Source organism: Prunus dulcis, chromosome 2 (genome assembly GCF_902201215.1).
Source record: "Prunus dulcis chromosome 2, ALMONDv2, whole genome shotgun sequence".
Classification (NCBI taxonomy): Eukaryota; Viridiplantae; Streptophyta; class Magnoliopsida; order Rosales; family Rosaceae; genus Prunus; species Prunus dulcis.
Genome location: NC_047651.1, coordinates 7,473,132 through 7,490,029, shown reverse-complemented (window position 1 = coordinate 7,490,029; position 16,898 = coordinate 7,473,132). Strand labels below are relative to the sequence as shown.

General features: G+C 37.7%; 1 protein-coding gene across 3 annotated transcripts; it reads right to left on the bottom strand.

Moving 5' to 3' along the window:
* Positions 1-1,801: 1,801 nt before the first annotated feature.
* Positions 1,802-7,881, bottom strand: LOC117619209 (pentatricopeptide repeat-containing protein At2g17525, mitochondrial). 3 transcript variants are annotated; one of them, XM_034349105.1, is made up of 6 exons: positions 7,825-7,881; positions 5,800-5,891; positions 5,475-5,591; positions 2,367-4,680; positions 2,013-2,267; positions 1,802-1,906 (listed from the first exon to the last, which is right to left on the bottom strand). In XM_034349105.1, the coding sequence occupies exon 4, from the start codon at positions 4,625-4,627 to the stop codon at positions 2,690-2,692; it is 1,938 nt and encodes a 645-aa protein (XP_034204996.1). In that variant the 5' UTR covers positions 4,628-4,680; positions 5,475-5,591; positions 5,800-5,891; positions 7,825-7,881; the 3' UTR covers positions 1,802-1,906; positions 2,013-2,267; positions 2,367-2,689. The 3 variants fall into 3 exon arrangements, with proteins under 3 accessions (XP_034204996.1, XP_034204994.1, XP_034204995.1); XM_034349103.1 differs by having other exon boundaries at positions 5,800-5,952; positions 7,825-7,858; XM_034349104.1 differs by lacking the exon at positions 7,825-7,881 and having other exon boundaries at positions 5,800-5,967.
* Between the last annotated feature and the right edge of the window lie 9,017 nt (positions 7,882-16,898).

Sequence of the window (16,898 nt, the reverse complement as noted above, 5' to 3'; positions counted from 1 at the left end):
CCCCTCCACTTATTCAATAACTAATGGCAACAACTGATGCCCTAATAGAACTAAAAGAAATCTGACGGAAATTGACAAGTGTCCTTGAATTGCTTGGAAATCTTAAACCATAGTGTTAAAAGTGAAGAAATTGAAACCATATGGACCTTGGTGGTAAAAGTTGGAAACCACAAGGGCTACAAGTCACCTTGTAAAAATATAAAAAATAAAAAAATAATTGGCTACTTAATTATCTTTTTAAGTTAAAAAAAAATATGACAAAAGATAGGATAACATTTTGTAATTTTCTTTTTCTTTCATTATATAAATTTCAGAATAGTTAAAAAGACACATGTCATGTGGATGATAGTGGACCTCAAAAACAATAAAATAATCTCCAACAAGTGTTAATTACATTTTGCATCCTGAAGTATGCACCAAATTTCATAATACACCCTAGTATATAAAATGTTACAATGCTATCTTAAAGTTTGTAATTAATTTCAGATATGGTCAGACTGTAAACTCATTCGTTCATTTTACGGGTTTTGATGAAGTGTTGCATGAGGCACAGTTTGTAAAGAAAACAAAACATTGGAAAAGAAAAGAATAGTTTTGTTTCTTTCTATTTTTTCATTCGAGGGAATATATATATACAATCCCCTTTTATTGAGAGATTCCTCAAATAATTTTATTTGAGGGACGCCATTTAGGGTACCCTACCATTTTTTTTCCCAATGATCCAAAGCATCTATTTTTTAGGTATTCATTCATAGATCATCCTTACAAAAAATTAGACAAATCGGAAACCGTTTCGACATCCAATTGTGTCTTATAAAATCAAATAACACTGTGCTTCAAGAAAATACTAAAATTTCAATAACTCAATTAAGTGGTCAAATGATATCTGATTCAAGTGATTTTTTTGTAGAGATGATCTTTGAATGAGTATCTACAAATAGACGGTTTAGATTAGTGAAATACAATCCGGAGTGAGGCCTACAAAGAGTATCCCTCAAATAAGTTTATTTGAGGGATCCCTTAATGGAAGCTATATATATATACAGTCCCCTTCTATTGAGGGACACCCTTTAGGGTCCCATACGAATTTTTTTTCAACGATCGAAACCATCTATTTTTTTAAGTCTATATTCATAGATCATCCTTGAAAAAAATTAGACAAATCGGAAACTGTTTTGATATCCAATTGTGTTCTACAAAATTAATGAACACAGTGCTTCAAGAAAGTACTAAAATTTCAATAATTCAATTGAGTGGTCAAATGATATCGGATTCAAGTGATTTTTTGTAGAGATGATCTTTGAATGAGTATCTACAAAAGAGATGGTTTGGATTAGTGAAATACAATACATAGTGGGCCCTACAATGGTATCCCTCAAATAAACTAATTTGAGGGATCCCGCAATAGAAGCTCTCTGTGTATATATATAGTCCCGATCTCTTGGACTACAGGAGTCCAAGAGATTGTGGTCACCCACCGTTGGATATTAATCCAATGGTTCAAAAAAGTTTCTTAAAAGGAGTGCAAGAGTGAACCGTTGAATTTACATCAAACGATGAGTGACCACAAATCTCTTGAATCCCTGTAGTCCAAGAGATCAGTACTATATATATATATATATATATATATGCAGTGCATTGCCGCTTGTCTGTTGCACGTCACACCCTCTTAAGTTGTTCAACGCATCTTCTAATGCAATTGTTTGAAAATACAATTAGAACACATTAGTCAGAAGAAATGAAGCATAATCAGTCATGCTAATCAAAAACATCAACAAAAAATTAATTAATGTCAGTTCCTTGTCTCTGCGGTTTCTTACTACTAACCCTTGTGCGCCTTGCTAGGTGTGGAAAATTCCACTCTGCTCAATACATTTCATAGGATTCAACTCCAACCTGCATTCAACTGAAACAAACGTCCTCAGTCGGAGAAATGTTTGATATGGATGATATGTTTAAAAAAAACTTATTCGGTCAATTTTAAGAGCAAATGCTTTAAAGACCCCCCTGACCTGTGTAACGTAAACTGTCAAGCAAAAATGCACTACAATGCCCAAACTGTACGCTTAACAGAAGCAAGAGCTGAACATGATCAAAGCAATTCTGGTGTATGATGTTCCAGAATCTATTTGAGGACTCATAATCCCACCAGCTCAAAAAGCTTCAAAACTATCACAAGTGTCTGCCGACTGGTTTGAAAGTAGGAGATGCCTTTTGCATTTTCTGGCATTCCTACTTTGTATATTTGTTCCCTCCCCATTATTACCCTGCAGCCAAAAAAGAAACAATGACAAATTATTTCAAATTCATTGATTTCCTTAAGCTACTTTTTCCATCGTCACAAACATATAAATCCACGAAGTTACCTTTAGAAACTGATTGAAACGAGAACAGAGAAATATCCTATTCTAACAAAGATTTCCACAGGCCTTATAACTTATGAGTCACTACCTAGTTCTTTTCTCAGTTTTGGAGCCCCTCAAGTTCAGCACGTGCCAAATGCAAGTTCGGAACAGCCACCAGATAAATCAGCAATCTTGTCATTAGCCAATCCCAATTTTCTTTCAAAATAAGCAAGCAGGAATTTCCAGATCTTGATAAAGGCAAGCCACTGTTAAGCTATCACTAAGTTAAGAATTGTGGCTTTAAACATTAATTTCAACAAAGTGCCATCAACCCTGGCATGTATTTAATTCTCGATAATACAGTGTACCAAGTTATTTACATCCAATATACTTTTGCCCTTCAACCATACAGTCTCTTGACTTAAACAAATAAGCAACGAGTTCCACGTAAAATAATCTGGAATGATACCCTTCTCTACCATTTGCAAAACAAGTCTCAAAGCTTTCTGAAAATCCCCCATATGGCAAAGAGCGGCCACCAAAGGACTATAACTTCTAGCATCGGGTGAACAACCTCTCCCAACCATGTCTTCCAGGAGCTTCAGTGCACTACCAACTTTTCCTTGCTCGCAAAACCCACTTATCAGAGAATTAAATGTCAACGCAAGAGGAAAGTAACCATGAGCAATCATCTCATTCAATAGCTCAAAGGCTTCACTAATACACCCTTCTTGGCAATATCTATGGATTAGACAGTCATAAATAAAAACACTTGGAACTCCCCTTTCCATAAGCATCTGATTATAAACTCTCTTGGCATTCTCTGTGTCACCCTCCTCACAGAAACCTAAAATTCTCAAGCTTCTATCAACAGCTCTAGGAAATAGTTTCCCCATATTGGTTAGAAACTCAAGTGCTTCGTCCAAACGATGTTCCTTATACAGGCCATATAACACACTATTATAAGGAGAAATTTGGCCAAGGGAACCACCTTTTCTTTCATTCATTAATTCCAAAATTTCAAACCCTTTTTTCGTCCTTCCTCCTGAACACAAATATCTAATTAATGTATCATACGTAACAAAATTCCAGTTGATGCCATCTGTTTTCATATCATTAAACATATCAAGCGCCATATCCAACATCCCAGACTCACAAAAACCAGAGATCAATACATTGTAAGTATCAACATTTGGAAGGCATCCCTTTCTCTCCATCTCCTTCACAATGCGAAGACCGAGTTTTGCTTTCCCTAATCTACAGAAACCCTTAATTAAGGTGTTATAAGCTACAACATCCACCAATCCTCCCTTGCTCTCCACTCTCTCTATAACCTTGACAGCCTCCATTACACGGCCATCACTGCCAAGAATTTCCAACACCTTAGTTACAGTGACAATATCAGGCACAAACCCCAAACCAAAGCACTTCTCTAGCAAAACAAGAGCTTGCACTAAATTCTCTTCTCCACAATAACCAGATATCAAAACATTAAAAGTCACATCATTGGGCGCTTCCATCTCATTCATCAAGCTTCTCGCTCTCCCAACTTTCTTGTTCTTGCAAAGTGCATGAAGCAACGTGTTATAGACCACAGTATTTGGGGTAATTCCCCGAGACTTCATCGCTTGCAAAAGCTTAAAACCATCACCAATTCGATTCGTCAAGCAAAGTCCTTTCATCAAGATACCGAAAGTATAGTCATCGCCTTGAATGCCACTTTCCATCATCTTCTTCCTATAAAACTCCCTAGCTATATCTATATCTTCCTTCACAAGAACATCAAGTATGGAATTGAATACCTTCAAAGAAGGCATTTTTTCATACTTGTAAATCAAGTCAAGCACGTTGATAACTTGTTTTACCATGTGGGCACGGCCGAGACCTCGAATGATGGTGACAAAGATGTCTTCATCTGGGGGTTGCCCAATTGAGGTTGGCATTTCGTCGAGCAATTGGTGAACAGTGTCAAAGCGGTGGAATGTGCATAGCTTGTGGATGAGAGCACGGTAAGTGGAGGGAGAGTGGATGAAGTTGGGGAGTTTGGAGGCCCATTTGAAGGTTTGGAGGGCTTGGGATGCTGATTTTTGGTCTAACAGAAGATGGGCTATGTGCTTATGGGATGGAGTTGCAATGGATGATGATGATGCCGACAACGACGACAATGAAGAAGATGATGATGCTGACGACGACGACAATGAAGAAGATGACGATGACATGTTTCTAAGAAAACATCTGAAACACAAAATTTGAAGCTTCAAAGGATTATAAATGGCTGGCATTGGACATCCACTTGTGTTGCTTTTGAAGGAGTTTGTTACCCTTGCTCTGTTTTCTGCACATCAAACAATACACAATAGACTAAACTCAATTAAAACAACTCTGAGTTGAAATGTGACAATTAACAGAAGATTAGGAGAATCCAAAATTATCAAGAAGAAGAAAATTACAAAGGTCGGGGGTGGGCCAGAAGTGCTACTGAAAATAACTGTTAAACTACAAAACAACACTGCAAAGAAAGAATGCAGAGTATCCTAACTACAATTAACACACAGCTGCCCTCCCATCTAAATAAATATCAGAAAGAAAAAAAAAATATCCTTGAGTTCTGCCCCAAATTTGACATTTCCCGGAGCTCGTCCACTCCAAGTGCCATATAATCTTCGAGGCATATATTTTGTGTGTGTACATATTTACATATACATACACACAATTGATCACCGAACATGAACCCGGCATTATAGCAGTGTATGTACAAAGGGCCCCAATAACGAGAAATAGAAAGAAAAAAAAAAATTAACAAATTTTAAAAGTAATAATAAAAACCCTATGGAAAACTTAAACTCTAATTTCCATCTTTTCTACCTTTTTGTTCAGCAACCAAACAGAGCATATCACATAATCTTAAACAAAACCAAAGAGAGACAACATTAAGCACATAAAGACTACTTTCAAGGTAGTACTTTGTAACTAAATGTCACCAATTCTCCAATTTGGGCAATATTTCCCTTGGAACGAGAATGTAGCAAGTAAAACTGCCTCGAAGCACTCCACAACAACATATAGGACCTGTTCAACAAAATTACTGACAGACACAGACAAAGAAGCAAGAAATGATTAGAGCTGTACCTGGAGAGGTTGAGGCAGCTACGGAGAATCAGCAGGAGAGGTTGCAGGTGAAGAAGGGACGGGTGAGGCAAAGGCTGCTGCGGCTTTGGAAGGAGACAAGCACAAATTATTTGAAATCTGCTTAGAATCCAAAACATGAAAGAGTCCAAATTATTTTAATATATATTTACAACAAAGAACAAAAATAATAAAAGAAATGGAGTGAAAGATCAATTCTAAATTTCTAATGTCCATCCTCCAAAACAAAATCAAGAGTAAGCAACAAGCATACTCCTTGAGCTTCTCAGCAAAGAACATCCAAATATAGGAGATTTTATTACTTTACCGTTCAGAAATCTTCCCAATTTCACCACCAAGGGCATCCACTTCATGTACAAGTTTGGAATTTGCTGGTCCACCTACTGCTGTGTTGCAAGGCTGCATCGAACACTTTTCATTAAGAAGGGCTTTAAATTATCTGGGTCATGACTCTGAAGACCTAAGACATTTTGCATAAAGTAATGTGATCACACCTCTGTTTGTTTCGGGGCACATGAGAGAGAGAGAGAGAGAGAGAGAGAGAGAGAGAGAGAGAGAGAGAGAGATATACATATTATATCAAATCTAAAGCTGCAGAGTTGCATAATAAATAAGTTGGCATGCTGCCTCACAATTTATGTGATTGACAAAAGTATTCTAAATATTTCATCCCATTAGGTGAACTTTCTATCACACCCAGGAAAAAAATTGGTGAACTTTCTAGCTGTAAATGATAAAATTTTACCAATGTTCCTTTTAGCAAAATCATGAGTTGAGAATCCAAAATGAAAATTGGTTATTACATATCTAGTTTTGAGAAATACAATAAAAGTACTAAATAAAACAGCAAAATTAAGAGGTTATCAAGAAAAAGCCAGAGTTAAACCTGCCATGCAATCCTAAAAATGCTCAGTGTCAGTATAAGAGTTTTTGCCCCTAAACGAGCAGATGCTATTAGTTTGTAGCTTGATGAAAGGTATGTTATTCTGATTCATTGAGATAAAATAGCTCGCAATATATAAATATTCCGATTCATTGAAAGATAAAATAGCTCATAATATATAAGTAGTTAGAAGTTAGATCAGATGAAGATAGATAAGAGAGGTTGGTAGACTGGAAAGGAAAAAATAAACACAATAAGATGCTAGGTAAAGATATGATCAACTCTCCTTTCAATTTTATTATGGAAAAGCATATGTTCAATTACTTCTAAAAATCCACAACAAATAAATAGAGGCAAAACAAAGACTGCTCACACACATAAAAATTCCTTAAAACCATATGTTCCCAAACCACTTCATGCTGTTTGTTTAAAACATCCTACTGCTTATTTGTTGAACTTAATGGGAAGTCTTAAGGAGAAAAGTTAGCAAAATTTCAAATTGGCTCAAATGATAACCAGAATCCTTCCTCTAATTTTCATCACATCACTCTTCCTTTTTTCAAAAAATTTGTTACGGTCCACACTAATACTTCCATCGCAACGAAGGAAGTTCCTGATTGGTGGTTTGCAGATGCAGGATTGTGATGACATCACCAGCTTGTCTGGATTATGCAGTCCAAGCTGCCCCAAATTAACACACTACAAAGAAACAATACAGAGTATCCTAACTGCAATTAACACACAGCTGCCCTCCCATCTAAATAAATATCAGAAAAGGAAAGATCCTTGAATTCTGCCATAACTGAAGTACAAAGAGCTGCCCCAATTTCATATATATATGTGTATTTATATCTCTACAACGTAATGGAGGACTCGTCGTACACATTCCACTGCGCAATTGATCACTGAACATGAACCCGGCATTATAGTCCTGTCTGTACCCTTACATTTAATCCAAAAAAACATCAACACTAGAGGAAAGATCCAAACTTATATAAGAAGCACATCATTCAAGTCCAGCAGACCGATGGCTTGAAAGCTATAGTAGTGCTATCTGGATAACCTATTAGAATAAGATTCAAGGTGTTCATGACAACACTAAGCATATTTTTCTACTTTACAAAGGTCCCCAATAACGAAAAGTAGAAAAATTCCACAAATTTAAAAATAATAATAAAATTTGGAGAACTTAAACTCCATTTTCCACTCTTTCCTACCTTTTTGTTCAGCAACCAAACAGAGCATATCACACAATCTTCAACGAAACCAAATTCATGAAGGCGCTATACTTTGCAACTAAATGTCACTAATTCTACAACTTGGACAATATTTCCATTGGAAAGAGAATGTAGCACGTAAAACAAAACACTCCACAACAACACATATGACCTGTTCGACAAAATTCCTAACAGACATTGAGAAAAAAGCGAGAAATTATTAGAGCTGTACCTACAGAGGTTGAGGCGGCAACGGAGAATCGGCGGGAGAGGTAGAGACCGAAAATCTAGAAAAGCAAATATGAGAAGGATTGAGGATTGTGAGCCGTTGGTTACGAGCCAAGGACGGTTTCTTTCTGTTACTGCCGTTATGAAGTCTCAAATCTTTACCAATAAATTTCACTATGTTATTTCTTTTCTTTTTTCCAATAATCCTAGGAGCATGGGTATCGTACATCCATGGGGCATGGGTATCGTACATCCATGGGGTATCTCCAAACCTTCCCTATAAATTTCTCAAATTTGTCCCCCCTCCCCTATGAAAATTTACAAGTTCTCATCAAAAATAAATGGGTTAAATGGTCCTGTGATATCGGCATTTGGCAAATTTAGTCTGTGTTTTTAATTTGGCCAATTTAGTCCATAAGTTTTATTCCGTTATCTAATATTGTCCATTCGGTTAAATTACCATTTAAAAATTCATTGAAATTTTTATAAGTAATAAAAAAAATTATTAAGTTCAATTTATAAAATAAAAAAATTCTGGAAACCTAACAACCTCTATGCCCTTCTTCTCTCATGCCGTCACCACTACCACACCCATCATGGCAACCACCATGAGCAGTCCCAACCACCACCTATTCTCTCTCTCTCTCTCTCTCTCTCTCTCTCTCATCCCACAGAATTTGTAATGTGCTTGAACAAATTCAGCGTTGATGGATGCTTAAGCTGCATCATCATAGAAGGCACAAGACGAATTAAGTTCAAAGTCATACCAGAACAAATGGATATAAATTGTAAAGTTATTAAAAGAGAATATTATCAACATCATCTCAAACAACCTCAACATTGAAATCCTTATTGAGCTTCTTCTAGGGAGGTGAAGATGATTTCATGGCATCAAGCCAACCGTTGGACTAACATCATTGAGCTTTCCTTGCATTTTCCTGGGGATGTATTTGTACTTGCCAGAGGAGAATGATGCTCCTTGCTGTGAGTATGACAACAAACTAGAATGGAGGCCTAGTCTTGATTTAGTTCTCGGTGGAGGCGGCATGAGAGAACGACATAGAGGCTGTTGGGTTTCCAGATTTTTTATTATGTAATTATATTTAATACTGTTATTTGTGTTTATAATTTTTATTTATTTGTAAACTGAACTCAATAATTTTTTATTATTTTTTAAAGCTTTAATGAATGTTTTAAGTTAATTTGACTGAATGGACAATATTGACTAACGGAATAGTCACAGGGATTAAATTGATCAAATTAAAAACACGGGGATTAAATTGGCCAAATGAGTAAAACACATGGACCATTTTAGCATTTAAGCCAAAATAAATTTATAAATTTTTTTCCTCAATAAGCTTAGGCCCATTTGGTATCCTACTAGGATCCTGGGGAAGCTGTAAAAGCATTTCCACCCATTTGTCATGGCAAAGGGTAAGGGGAAGCAACGGCTGTTACTATTTACATGAATAGTGTCAACTCTTGTGTTTCCACTCATTGTCATGGCAAAGGGCAAATACTCACTTTAATTTTTTTTTTTTTTTACTTAAACGATTAATTTGGATAAGATTTTCAATTGTCACATGTCAATATTTATTATAAAATTCACATCTCATATTTCGGATAAAATTTTTGGATAAGATTTTCGGTTACCACGTGTCCATATTTATTATAAAATTCACATCTCAAATTTTAGATAAGATTTTCGGAGTTGCAACATCTCAATAAAATCACGCATGATGTTTGCAATTACGATGCATGCTTCGTTCAGAAGTATGATGCTACTGGGATTTTGGGGCTTCTCCCGGAGCAAAAACTCACAGCTTCTTTATGGATGCTGGCGTTTGGCGCATCTGCAGACCAAGTGGATGAGATTGCTAGGATGGGCAAATCCACTATCTTAGAGAGCTTGGTCAGATTCTGTAATGCAATCAAAACTCTCTACACGAGGGATTACCTCTGCAAACCTACGCCTAGGGACCTCCAAAGACTTCTACAAAAAGTAGAGGCTTGACTTTCCCATGGAAGTATCAACTGTATGCACTAACAATGGAAGAATTGCAACCGTCTGCCAAGGAGATTATGGGAATAGGAAGGGCCAAAAAACTATCATTCTGGAAGCCATTGCATCATTCGATACATGGGTTTGGCATGCCTTTTTCTGAGTTGCAACATCTCAAAACGACATTAACGTGCTCAGTTAATTCCCTATGTTCAATGAACTGTTGAGAGGTCAAGCCCCTCAGATCACCTATGAAATCAACAATACCATCTACTCTAGTGGGTACTACCTAATCGGCGAAATTTACTCGAGATGGATGACATTCGTCAAAACAATTCTGCATCCCTAATTAGAGATGGAAAAATCATTTGTTGCCTATCAAGAGGGTTATAGGAAAGATATGCAAAGGTGTTTCGGTATCCTCCAAGATCAGTGGGAAATCATTCGAGGGGGTTGCTCGTATTTTTTATGAAGAGGTGCTTCAGAATATTATGATAACATACATCATCCCCATAACATGATTGTGGATGATGAGTATGATTATGATGAACCAAAGGTATTCGAACCCGATCCCATGAACACGGCATTCACAAGAATTTAAGAACGGCCTGTGGGAGCAAATGGACAACCAATACTGACAGGACCCGACTTAATTTCCACTTTGGAATTCGAGCCAAGTCCTGTGCGTGTCCGACACCTGGCGAATGTCGGGCACAAATGACCTTTTTACCCTTCTTATTTCAATATCGCTTTAAAATTTCCTTAGACTTTTGCCGAAAATTCGGCAGAGTCTCCCCTGTATTTTGACTAATCCCAAAGTTTTCCACCTGTTAAACAAGCTAATAATTCTTCACCAACTGCCAGAATAGTCAATCAACCAATTTCAACTCTAAGCACTACATTTCCATCTGGATATCGAAGCGTTCTTTGAGTCCCTCAGGGTTGTGAGGATTTCTACAATACCATACCTGGTTTGAGACATGGAAGCTAAGAATGGCCCGGTGGTGGATCCCGCGTACTTCTATGGCCTGGGGGCGAAAAACAGGTTGGAAATGTGAGTGGACAAAAAATAATGTTCTTCAAAACAATTTTCATAACATAATATCCCCCATTGTAAAAAGAAAATTTAGCTAAATAAAATTGAATACGTACTTTCTGCATCAGGCATATTCAACTCAAGGCATTCTATATCAGTCATATTCAAGCTCGAAAGTTTCATACAAAACCACTGAAATCAAAGCTTTCATAAAAGTGCTGAAATCAAACGTGTATAAAAACTCTGTACTCAAACCTTGCATAACTGAACAAATATAAAGGTATCTATGCCTGAAAAATCAGAAAAACTGATTTAAAATAACTGAAAATCATAATTTAATAAAAGAAACTCAAAATCCTTTGAAAATACCACCAGTTTGTACCCCTGTCTTTTCCGTCAATTCCCTGGCAGGTCTCGGGCGTCACACAGGCTACCCGAGCCGCAAACTGGCGAAATCAGGGGACTATGATCAGCCTGTCCCGCCGGCAGATTCCTCGATGACACCAAGTCAGCTCGAGTCGCTCTGGCAGGATGCAGGGGACCGTAGTCAGCCTGATCCGCAATCCTGGCAGGTCTCGGGGACACAGAGTCAGCCGAGCCGCAATCCTGGCAGGTCTCGGGACACCAAGTCTGCCGAGCCGCAAATCCTGGCACTCACGGTCCGAGCGTCCCCGAAATTCGTGAGGCAAAGTCAAGTGCACTGACTGAACTATAATCAGACTGGATGTCCGTAGACATCGGTCCGACTCTGGGTAATCACCATAAAGAAAATGGGTACGAGGTGGGTTTAAAATAAAAGCCTTTAGAAAAATCTGAATAACAACTGAAATCACAAATTGTGCTGCTGTCTCATCTGATTTCAACCTCAAACTCTGTTTCTATAACTGGTAAATAAGCAGCACAGATTTATAGAACTGTTACTGTACTGATCATGTTCCGAAACCGTAATAAAACTTACTTAATATCAAATAAAGAAACTTATTCAAATAAATTCATCTCTGAAAACTTATTTATATAAAATCAATATAAACTCATTTATAAAACTTATTTACATAAAAGCACATCAAATCATTCATGAAATCTGATTTATGAAAGAAAGTCCACTCACAGATGGTCCAAGCTACTGCGACCCTTCGAAGGTCTCCTTTGCAATTCTGTCGGGTTCCTGGTGCCTTACTCGATCGATTTGGTGGAGAAACGAAGGAGAATTTCGAGCTGGAAGTTTGGGTAGCTTCGGACGAACCTCCGTCGAAAAACACGATTTTCCGGCCAGCTCAGGACGGCCCCAGGGTTGAGGTCGGTTGGAGAAGGTAGGGGACTCGATGGCGGTTCCAACGCCACCGGTCCCGTGGCCATTGGAGCTTGGAGGCGGCGCCAGCACCTTCTGGAAGTCGGCGGCCCGTTTCGCGCAGAGTCTGGGTTTATATAGATGCAACTTCGAAATATTTACGGTTATGCCACTAAGACTCTTTTGACCATAACTTTTTCGTTACAACTCCGATTCGGCCCCACTCCGTGTCTACGGACTCCTTTCGCCGTGCTCTACGCAATGGCGCAAGCGTAATTCCCAAATTCTTTCTCAATCAAAAAGTCAAAATTTCCCCTATTAAATAATACAAGGGCAAAATTGTCTTTTCGCTAAAAGATATTTTCCTTACTTTTTAGATATTTTCTTTCTTTTTAGATATTTTGTGTTGGGTTCTTACAAATACAGCACAAACCGTTGTTTAAGGATAGTAGTTACATCAACCGTATGATTGCAGAAATTCAATCTTCTTATGTTCACGAAAGATGTCCAGTTGACTTGATGGAGCACTTATGAGCACTAAGAGACAATCACAGTCAATGAAGTCAAGTTTAATGCTTAGTTTTGATGTATGCAATGTTTTTAATAAATAGCTATATTATTGAAAGAGAAGAAAATGTATGAAGATTTGGTGTGGAAAGTGAAGAATATTGGTAGGTATTTATAGAAAGAAAAATTCAAAATTTTTTGGTATTTAAAAAAAAAATTTCGAATTTTTTTTCAATTTTTTTTACACACAAAATGGCAGCCGTTAGATTGGAGGAAAGATTTGGATCGTAGACACCAAGACGCGATACATGGCTTGTAGCTGTTGGAGGAAAGCAAAGATGACTCCAAGCTGGCGTTAGCGCATGGGGTTTTGAAAAAAAAAAATTACCGTTGACTTCACTAGCCCTCGGGCTCAATCTGCCTTTAGGCTTGCCCAGTTTGGTGACCCCCACCATTTAGCCGGGCTGTTGAAGCCTGCTGGAAATGATCACAGGGCCTAGGGCCCCCTCCTGCCCAGGCCAGCCCTCATCGTTGGAATTGCTCTAATAAGGAGTTTAAAGTGATGAGGCTTTCTGAGGAGGTCAATCTCACCATCAACAAATGTAAAGAAATCATGGGACTTAAACATTTTAAATGTTGTGATTTCAATTATTTTTAGATACTAAAAATAGTTTGGAATTCAATACAAAGAAGTTTTTAGATCTTAAAATCACTATTTGAAAATTCATGTTTTTAAAAAGAATCATAATTTTTTAGTAGGATATCAAACAGGCCTTACTTCCCTCCATAACTTTTTGTTTTGAAAAAAATAAAGTTCATTAATATGTGTACCTACTAGCCATAACGCCTTCTCCAACCCATTTGGAGCTAACTCAAATTTTCCTCTTCCAAAAAGTAACTATTTGGGTTTTGCCCGGACTCAAACTGTTTTTCCCCCAACCCTTCAAACTCAAATTTTAAGTCCGCAACTTTATTAAATTGTTTACGAATGGTTTAAGTCTATTTTTTTTTAATGGACAAGTTTTCTTCATTTAACCTTTTTAAATAACTTCATAATTTAATTTTTAAAATAATTTGACCTGAAAAAATTGAAATTCCACAAATATAATTTTAGAGATTCACTAATATACCCAAAATTAGGCCAGGGCATGGATCGATTCAGAACGGTACAGGGCTCTTCCATTGACTAAACCAAAGATTTCAGCAGACCATTTTCTCTTCCATTAACCAAACCAAAGACTTCGGTAGACTTCGGATTGGTTAACCTAATATTCTATTCAAATTGGTTCGGTACACCGGTAGTACCGTAATAAAATCATACTCATAACAATTTATAATACTTTCACATAATATAATTCTTGAACAAATACACCAAATTATCCTTGTAAAATATAAAAATCCAATAGTCTAATTCATCCAAGTATGAAATCAAATAACTTAGTCACTATATCATTCAATATGTACTCAAGATGAACCGGGAACCACTTGTGTTTGTTGTTTGAACCTTTAAGTGTTCTTTTTACTAAATTCTCTATATTTATGTAAATGATTATGAGTTTGTTCCACGTTGGGTTCTTTAGTTTTTCATGCTAAATCTAACCATATAAAGAACATAAAATTTTGATCAACGGTTGGAAAGTTATAGGTAAAAAACAGAACAAAGGTTGAAACTAGAAAATATAGGAAGATCATAAATTCTTCGTTGACCAAAAAGTGCTACAGTTGTAATAACCCAAACCTAAATTAATATTTAATTAGTAATTTATTAAGAGAAAAAGACAATTTTGCTCTTGGAATAATTTATTAAAGAAAGGTTGACTTTTTGACCGAGAAGGAATTTGACAATTCCACACACACCGTTGCTTAGAGTACGACAAAATGAGTCCGTAGACACGAAGTGGACTCGAATCGGAGCTTTAACGAAGAAAATACGGTTAAAATACTCCGAGGGCAAAACGGTAATTTGAAACATCAGATTTTTTAAAAACCTCATTCTCTCTCTTCCCCCTATATATATATATATATATATATATCTCTCTCTCTCTCTCTCTCTCTCTCTCTCTCCCGTCGCGAACAGCCCCCTCCCCTTTAAACAGCTGATCGGTTTTCTCCTCGCTACCACTACGTCCGGTTGCCATCTTCATCAGTACAGGTCCCAAAAGAACCACATCATCATCCTCTATAAGTTCCAGCCCTCGGCAGCTCCGCTCCGCCCCCGATGCTGCCGGAATCTGCAGAAATCGCACTCGGTTTTTCCAAAAATTCAAACTTCTAGTTCTCCCTCATTTCTTCTCCAAATTTGACGAGTAAGGTATGGATTTCTACCTATTTTCCATGCTCTAGCTGATGATTGGTAGGATGGCATCGATTTTGAACGTAGGTAGCTTGAATTTCGAATTGGAATTCGGCCGATTTTGGAATCGCGATTCCGGCCACTTCCGGTTAGGTTTTGGGGTAGGTTCAAGAACAAAAGTGGCTCCAAATAGGGTGTTATACCTAAGGTAGGAGTTTAGAGCCGTGGTTTTGAGATTTGCCTGCGATACGTAATTGCTTTGGGCACCTAGCGCTGCAGGTGCATGTGGCTGCACATGCGCGAGGGTAATGAAGTTGCACAGTGTCTCAATGAGATCCTTAGGTTGTCACGAGCGCGTAGAAATTCGCGGATCGCAATTTGGATACCGTTTGAGCCTCGAATGGAATATTGCATATTGTGCGATTTCCGGGTTCAATATGGTTGAGCCGTTGGATCGTAATCTTTTTCAGATATGTTACTCTAGACAATTTCAGAGTCGTTTAGGATTCGACAGATCGTGAATCGGAGTCCCGGATGCTCCGAAATCGCGAACCCTAGGGCTAGGGTTTAGAAATCGTGCGATTGTACGATCGTGATCAATCCGACAGTCCAATCAAGACCAAACCCTCGGGACATGTGTCCTAGATCATAATTGCGAGGTCATGAACCCGCGGGGTCCCCGGTTGACTTTTTAGGACTTTAGCGCCTTTTGAGTCCCAGGATACTGCTAAATTATTCCTAGTGGAAGGAAAGCTTTTATGGGCATAGGAACAACTTTAATCTGACGCACGTACTTCTAGGGGCCGGGGGTCAGAATTTTTAAATTAATACTATATTGTATTAATAGAATATTATGGCCATTGAATCAGGCACCCGGGCACCAGAAGACCCACAGGAAGGACCTTCAAGAGGTCCAGCGAGCACGGACTACCAGTGAGTGGACTCTTTGTTTTTATAAATGAATTTAAGCAGTTCAGTTTCAGTTACAGTATTTGATCTTGAATTAATTTTATTCAACGATGAGTGTTTTAGAAGTTGTTCTATGCTTTTGAGTATTTTGTTTTGCATGCTGCCGAGTGGAATACCCTTTAAAGGATATATGAAAAGAAATTCTAGTTAATTATCAGATAAATGGCAGCAGAATTTTAGAGGTTACAGAAATTCAGTTATTCAACAGATTTTCTTCAGAAACTTTATATTTTCCTAAACCACCTTAGGTACCCAGATATACAGATGTTGCTTTCGGTAAATAAGTTGCCTTCGGATTTTATTGGTTGCCTTCGGTTTAGTCAGCATGCTTGACAGTTGCCCCACGAGTTCTTTGGTACTCGAACTCGTGTGGAGCGAGTAATGCGGATCAGGTGGACTACGGTCCCCTGAATCCTGCGAGTTGCGGCTCGGACTGACCTTGTGTCACTGAGACCTGCGAGTACGTGTCACCCATGGTGATGCAAGGAATTGACGGATATAAGGAATTGACGGAAATAAAGGGTACACCTAGGTGGTAGTTTTAAACTGTTTTCAATGCCTTAAGAAATTAATGTTGACCATGAGTATGCTTGGCTTATATACATGTATAATTATATGAGTGCATTGATTTCAGAAATAAAGAGAATAATTTAGTTTTAAACTGTTTTCAATTTTACAGTGGGGTTGGGTCCACTCAATCTTTTTAATGTTTTGCGCCCCCAGGCAGTAGGCGTGCACAGTGATCCACCACCCGGCCGTTTTTCACCTTCCGCGCTTTCCTTTTTGATGTAGGACTTTTGTTTTGTAAAAGGATTGACTCCTTGTAAATTCTTAGTAGTCGCTCTAATATTTTGCCCTAGACTTAAAATTTAACTATTGGAATGTATATATACGTATACTGGCAATTGGTTGTATATATATATACTTATTTGGCAGGTGTAAATGTTTTGGTATTGATCCAGTTACAAGGGAGACTCTGCTGA